General features: G+C 36.4%; 1 protein-coding gene across 2 annotated transcripts in view; it reads left to right on the top strand.

Annotated features, from left to right (window-relative positions):
* The window catches only part of PDCD6IP (programmed cell death 6 interacting protein), a 29,203-nt gene extending 21,838 nt beyond the window's left edge, over positions 1-7,365 (top strand). For both annotated transcript variants that reach the window (XM_015854172.2, XM_015854173.2), the window contains exons 14-18: positions 649-783; positions 1,679-1,773; positions 3,528-3,660; positions 4,000-4,214; positions 4,753-7,365. In XM_015854172.2, coding sequence (XP_015709658.1) covers positions 649-783; positions 1,679-1,773; positions 3,528-3,660; positions 4,000-4,214; positions 4,753-4,921 — 747 coding nt within the window. In that variant the 3' untranslated portion in view covers positions 4,922-7,365. The remainder of the gene's footprint in view (positions 1-648; positions 784-1,678; positions 1,774-3,527; positions 3,661-3,999; positions 4,215-4,752) is intronic.
* The last annotated feature ends 346 nt before the right edge of the window (positions 7,366-7,711 follow it).

Consider the following 7,711-nt stretch of genomic DNA (forward strand, 5'->3'; position numbering starts at 1 on the left):
AAAAGGATAAAGTTGTCTCTTAATTGCCATATGGCCCTGTTTGACAGGCATTTTACATTCATATCTTTCTTAACTTTTGAAAATGTTGATGGATATTACTTAGGTGCTTGAGTGTCCTGGAATTCAAGTTTGGTTGCTTCCGGAAGCTGAAGTAGTCTTTTAAATCTGACTTTTCCCAAAAAAATGAGATGGTGATCCAAAGTCAGTTATCTGCTTTGCTGGCCTTTTAATAACTTGTCGATGTCAACCAAATTTGAGGTAGAGCTTCTTAAATATGATAGCACTCAGTATGATTTAATGAATAACAGTGGAGTATAGTGCAGCAGAAAGAGCCTAATTAGTATATCCTCTGAAGGAGTGTCTGCAGTAGGAGCTTAAGGATTATCTGGAGGCCAACTAAAACAGAACAGATAATTAGCTGTTACCTGCTGCCAGATAGTTAATACATATAGAAATCTGAAATAGCCAATGCACTTGGTAGTCAGTGCGTGTCAGGAAGCACATTGTATGGCTGGAATGTGATCAAGGTGGGTGTTGGAAAAAGAAGGTAGAAGCACTGAATAAAACTACAAACAAGAGATGCAGAATCTTAGGTGGGATCGGGCTGCATTATTTTCACTGCTCGCTTTTTCCCTTCCTCCTCTTAAGAATGCGCATCAGGATTTTTCAAAGATGAAGCAATCAAACAATGAGTCTAATTTGAGAGAAGAAGTTTTGAAGAACTTAGCTGTAGCAAATGACAACTTCGTGGAACTCCTAGCCAATTTAAAAGAAGGCACAAAGGTACAGTAATGTTTAAAGAATTTGGAAGAATATTTTATTTACTCGGTGAGGTGTGAATCAAAAGTAATAAACTTAATAGTCATGCTAAGTGGGAGGTATATTTTAGAGGATTTTACTGCAGAAGCGAGGACAGACAATGAGGTGCTTGAATGTTGATTGTTCTGCACATGTTCCACTGGAATGTGAGCTTTTCTGAGTATTGGTTTATATTAAAATGGGAAAAGCTATTAATTACAGTGGACTTACTAATGCTGAATTACCCACGTAAGCTGTTTTGTCTAGGGAATTTTTTCTATGGTAATTAATCACCTCATCAAATTCTTGTTTTATATACTGCTAATATATACATGAGAAAAGTTGTGCATGTGGGGGGGGAATTATTCAGTCCACTTTCTTGATCTAGTCTTCCAGAAGGCTTCCTGCTGCTTTCATATTAAGTAGTTTTGCTAGCTTATTGAATTGATAATCCTCTAGAGAGAAAGGGGGGGAAAAATGAAGTATTACAAAACAAAGCAAGTGCATGGAACTGACTGAAGATGGTAAAATAATTAGTCAATAATAATAATAATTAAAAAAAGAAACAACAGAAAACCCCACTTAATAAATAATCAACCTACAGCAATCCAAGTTTTGTTCTGTTTTAAGTAGATTCTCTAATTGTTTTGAATTATTTATGTGTTTTGATATTGATTGTGTGCAATTAGATATTACAGACATGGGCTCCAGTTAACCAGTATGTGCTTTTGCAAAAAGTATAAAATGCAGTTGTAGTTCCTGCTGGAATGGTAGGCTGTGATCAATGGTGTAGCATAATGCCTGTATCAATCAGTGTGTAGAAAAATGCTACTGTGGAATCTGAAACTCTTGGTTGAGCATGTTTAATTTTTGTTACTAGTTTTACAATGAGCTGACAGAAATCCTTCTGAAGTTCCAAAACAAATGCAGTGACATCGTCTTTGCTCGCAAGACTGAAAGAGATGAGCTGCTCAAGTAAGATTTAAATGTTTTATGTGTTATAGAAACTGTGAAGCATTTATCAGAAAGTAATCATGGGAGACAAATGTATTATGGTACTTGATGACATGAGGTAGTCCACATGCATTCTTCCTTTTGCTTCACTTTGCTTTATACATTAACCCCATCTTGAAATTCAAAACTATGAAAGTAATAGAATAAATTAATGGTAAATTCTATTTCAAATCCTGTTCTCCTGTTCCCTTATATAGTTTAGCATGGATCTTTTTCATCTTAGCATGATTTTATTCTACTGCGTTCATTTTTGCCTACATCTGGTAATCATATTCTTCCTTTTGAGGAAGTTTTGATTTGTTCCTTACCCCCACTGTTATCTTGGTTTGGGAGATCAGCTAAATGCTTTAGTGTCTAATTGTCATTTATGCTCCCCAGTGTAGTGGAGGGAAAGACACAGACATTCCATCTATGATCCAGTCTGTTCCTTTTATTATTGTTTAGATTGTGCATGTTGCACTTACTGCTGAAGGAAGGCAAGTACATTTTCCTTCAAGTGAAGGACAAACAACAGTTTCACGTTGTCAAGGTCCCATGCATGTCACCATGCTAGTGCAGTATGCTTGAAATGTAATTTGTAGGCACTTGGCTTGAGAGGAAAGGGTACTTGAAAATACTTCCTATTTTCACCTGTCGTCAGCAAAGCACATAACTTATTATAAAAAAGGCTAATTAGTAAAGTTTCAGTTGTTGAAAATAAAGTTGCTTTGTGCAGTATCTTGTCATGAATAAGATACTCAGCCCCTCAAATGATACCTTTTACAGCCTCATCCTTTTAAAACTGCTTTTTATCACTTGGATGTGTTGTGCTTTTAAATAAATTCCTGACAACTGTATACAACCTCTTCCATCTCCTTTTACCTCTATTTTTTTTTCCCCTCCTTCATACACAAATGAAGTTCAGAAGCTCTAAACTGCCAAATGAAGGCTTAGATTTTTACATCTCTTATATGTTAACAATTAGTGTTAAAGTTTTACATTTACTGCTTCATACATGACCTGTTCACTGACAAATTCTTGTTGCCCAGAGACAGTCAAATTTGGGATGCCCGAAGTATTTGATACCAAATGTATTTCTCAGTTTGCTCACCACACTGTTTTAGTCATTCACTGTGTGTCCCTCCTGTTCCTCTGTTAAAATCAGATACTGGACACTGGCTGTGGGCTATGCCTTCACTTACTAACGATTAAGTTGTTGATCTGGTGTTTCATTTAGGTGGTGTTTTAAGCTTTACAGTTGATGTGCTATAGCTGCTGCATATTGTTATGTATCTCATCCATCACTTTTTTAATGCAAAATTTTTTTCAACTTTAAGTGTATCCTAATGTGTTTTGGAGAATCTGCCAAATCTCAAGTGTTGAGATTTTACTGTTTTTTGCACTAAGAAATAAACTGCATTCATCTGAATATATAGGTACATATGTACATATGTATCTAGTTGCTCAGAACTTTCATGATGGACTGACTGTAAAATTTCACTATTTAGTGGAAGCTAAACACAATGCCAACACTTTTATCTTATCGAAGTAGTGTCCAAGAGTCATGATCTTTACCAAATATTGACTTGGAACATAAAGATACTATTAGAAAATAAATGTAACTTTTAATCAAAGGTTTTGCTGGAAGATTTTCTATGATGAAAGTGATATAGACTCCAAATTGTTAGTTTGTTTTTTAAATAAAGCTTATATGTATACTTGTCTGTATTTAATAGGGATTTGCAACAAAGCATTGCTAGGGAGCCCAGTGCACCCTCTATTCCTCTGCCTACTTATCAGACCACTCCAGCCGGAGGAAGTAAGCCTGCTGCTTCATCAACTCCCACTCCAGCACCCAGAACCATGGTGGTAAGTATGTTACAGAATTAGTGGGTTGAAAGTAGGTCTGTTCTTTTGAACTCTTCACTGGTCTATAACCTTACATATATTGTTCCTTAATGTACTGCAGGATTTTGGAAATTGTTTAAGTAAAATGGAGGAGAGAATCTAAAAACTCTATGGGAAGGTGTATTATATCCTGCTGGTGTTAATAAATTGTATATCTGAAATTGAGTGTTTATTGCTTTGCATTATCTATGTAAAGTAAATATAGAATATCTGTTTAAAAAATAAGAAATAAGGCAACCATATAATATAGCTATAGATTCTTCTTGAAAGCTTCAATGTGATTGAAATTTTTTTGTTTAGGGTACTAAACCACAGCCACCAGCACGGCCACCGCCACCAGTGATTTCTGCAGCAAGCAGTTCCCCTTCTGCATCAGCACCCTCGGGAACAGCTACAGCACCTCCTTCTGCTCCTGCTGCTGCTCCTACTCCTCCAGCTCCAGGAGCCAGTGCATCAAGCACTGCACCTTCACAGGCACAGGGACCTCCTTACCCAACTTATCCAGGTTACCCAGGGTACGTTATGGGAGTACTTGAATTCCTACATTGTGGAATGTTAACACAGTCTAAAAGTATTTGTTTGTTACTTGTGATGTATTTAAATCTATTATTATTATAGAAGTGTTTAGTGTTCTTGTGGCATGATGTTTTTTCAGTTTCAATCATGTCACTCTTGCTAGAATTATTTGCATGTAGCGTTTGTGGGGGGTCCATTTTGGTTTGAGGGGGTTTTTAACATTTTCCTGTTTAAAAGGAAGAGGGAGATAGGACTGCACTTCCTAAACTGTGCTTTGTGGACCGTCACCATTCTTTCCATAATTAGTTGGTGTTTATCTCTTAAGTGTCGGCATATCATTTTCAATTCCCAATATCTTACTGAAGATGACAATATAGAGAATAAATTCCATTTGTGTAGCGTGCTTTCTTCTGATGCTCTTTTCATCTTTCTGAAGTCGTTGCAAGGATTTTAAGGCAGCTGCTGTCTCTTACAGAGGCAGACTCTTAAAATTGACATAAACAATTTGCAACTAAGATGTTTTTTCTCTTCACACAGGTATTGCCAGATGCCAATGCCGATAGGCTATAATCCATACATGTATGGCCAGTATAGTCTGCCGTATGCCCCATCACCTGTATTTCAGAACCCTGGACAACCACCATATCCAGCACCTCAGCAGCCTGGATACCCTTTTCCTCAACAGCCTTATTTCCCACAGCAATAATATATCTGGGAAGAAACTCTGCTTGTTAAAAATCTTGGAGAAATCTGCAATAAGCGTACTAAAATTTTAGCTTCCGTTAATGTACCATACTGAACTGTATGCAGTCTATAACTCTTGTTTATTGTTAACTGCTCAAAAGTGTCTAGATGGGTTTTTGATTACACTAAACACTGAGATCAGGTGCGGTGGTATAGACTGTCGAGCAATGCCAGAATTAGAACCTAGTTCAGTGGTCTGAAAACTCTACACTACACGTTGGTTGGCCCAAAAATGTTTCTTTGCAAAAATCCTATAAATAACAAATGGGATCAGATGAGAAAAATGAAGCAGTGCGTGCACTGGGTGTGATATATTCCATGAAACTATATAGCCTTTCCTTCTATACTCTATTGGTTTGTATTTTTTTTGAGTTTAGTTAAAATATGCTATTTTGTCTAATAATCAAGACCTTGTAAATCATTGGTTAAAAATAAATTACATAAGAACGGTTTAAATATTTAGCATTTTCATTACCAGAAAAATGTATTGTGATGTATTGTCTCCTTTAGATTCTTCCATTTATCCCTTGACTTACACTTGACCATAACACAAAACCGACTTTGAGTGCTTAGCCTTACAATTGAATTTCAACCTCTTCTTGAGCATTTTTTTTTTTGGTGACTGTCTGTCACTAACCATTTTAGATATGTAGCAGATAATATTGTGAGGGTAGAATCCCATACCTTTGAAGTGCATTGGATTAAAAACTGCTGATTACCACTTTAAAATAATGGTTGCTCTCATCTCAAGAACCCTTTTTATATGAAGGGAGTTGAATCAAGGTCCTTATTAGAGGAGTGGTGGTTGGTTGGTATATAACCCTTGTTTTTCTGAGAAAAGTTGATCAGAAACATGTAGTGACCTAACATAGGGCAGCTACTGATTGTTGGAATTTTCCGGATTGTTTTTATGTGATTTTTTTTCTTTTCCTTCCATCTCCTCAAAACACATTCCCTCAGGGAGTTTGTAATTAGTGGAGAAATTGGTTTTGTTTGTTTGTTTTTTGTGGGTAAAAAACCCATCATGCTAATTACAGCATGTATAGTATTTACTTTTGGATCCATCTTCTCAAGGGAATACCAACCTTGCACAACATTTTACATTAGATAGTGAAGAATCTAAGGTTGCGGTTAATGGCTTCTACCAAATATTTGCTAAGCATTTTTCTGTCTCTTTTAAACTTGTTTGTGTAGTATGAGACTCTCTTCCTTTTAACCCTTCATATGTGTTACTTAGTTCTGTGGGGCAGTTCCTTTCTTGAGTGCTTCATTCAGGATGTTCTGGCCGTACAGAATAGCTATCACAAAACTATGTTAAGTGTTACTACTTTTGTTTTTCTATTTAAGTGCCTGATTAAAATAGCAAGGTATATTTTAATGTACAGGTTTAGAGGGTGCCAGTTTTCGTAGCATCTGGGTGGAAACCTCGTTAGGTCTTGAATACACTTCCACTTAAAAGAAAGCAGCATATGTATCCATGTGAGCTCCTTTCTTTGTCTCGAGTTCTTGCCATGAGAACACTCCAATTACTTTGTGAAGACTAATTGTCTTTTATGCTCCCTGTCCCCTACAGAAAATGCAAATCAAAAGGTGTAAAGTACTCCTCTTTCAGAACATGAGTATCTAATTAAAAATAATTTTATTAGTCCTGTAGAAGCTCAGTGACATGGGGGGGAAATGATGGAATAGGGGAATACAGCACCGAAGATACAACAGTGCATGAAAATGAGTGCTTTGCATTTCCTTTTAAAAATGACTGCATGGGGTGGCATGGGAACTTCTCAGACTTCTATTTTTTTTTTTTGTAGTAACGCATAAGAGGCGAGCAAGGATAATGAGAAAATGCTGGGAAGGGGACTGATTTGAACCAGCAATCAGAACCTGGTTTTACTCAACTGGACAAGAAACTAAACAGAACAGCAGTTTCCACTAATCTCACTGTGCTGATGTGAGCAAGCGCAAGTCTGATACCACCGTTTGAGTTCTGTATTTCTAGTACACTATGGCCTGTAGATTATTCCATTTGTACATCAGATGCTTTTGAGTAACTGTAATAAGTTCGTTCCTAGTGCCTCAATTTACAGACTTTTAATGCTGTATAAAATGTAACCTGTTCAGCAGAAGATTTCCTCAACCTGAAATTTAAGTTTAAATCTGAAATCGCTGTTTAAAAACGTTTTTCCAGTTGTGTTAGTTTGCTTTGGTCTGCTGTCAGTTGAATATGTATAGAAACCTGTGCATTGCTTTTGGCTTTCACATGACTGTTTCCTATTTTTCAAGAGAACAGAAAAACCCAGAGACGTGTCTGTATCTGCTTTTAAGCATGCAGCTATCATGACTTCAGTTGAAATGTTACCTTGTTCTTCTATAGTTTATTAAAAAAAAAAAATCCATTAGAAAACCTGATTTCATGGCTTTCTCTCTTGAGTACCGTGGTTTCAGACAGGATGTCTGAAGTTAACTGTTTTGTTTTGCCTTCTGTAAAAGCTTTCTTAGCAACTAAGCTGAAAAGCAAGTCTTAGGAAGTTCTAAAAAAGCCAATAATAATGAATCAGAAGTGGAATACCAAACTGTTGCAGGGTTACCTTCCTATTAAAAGAAAAGAGGTGGTTAAGTCGTATGAAAATGATGTCATATAGAGAATATCTTTATGGAATGTTTGGAAAGCTCCAGCTCTTGAGAATTGAATTCCCAGAACTGCTGACATATTGACTATGTGATATGGAAGAATATTCTACTGTCAAACATGACA

This window comes from Coturnix japonica, chromosome 2 (genome assembly GCF_001577835.2).
Source record: "Coturnix japonica isolate 7356 chromosome 2, Coturnix japonica 2.1, whole genome shotgun sequence".
Lineage (NCBI taxonomy): Eukaryota > Metazoa > Chordata > Aves > Galliformes > Phasianidae > Coturnix > Coturnix japonica.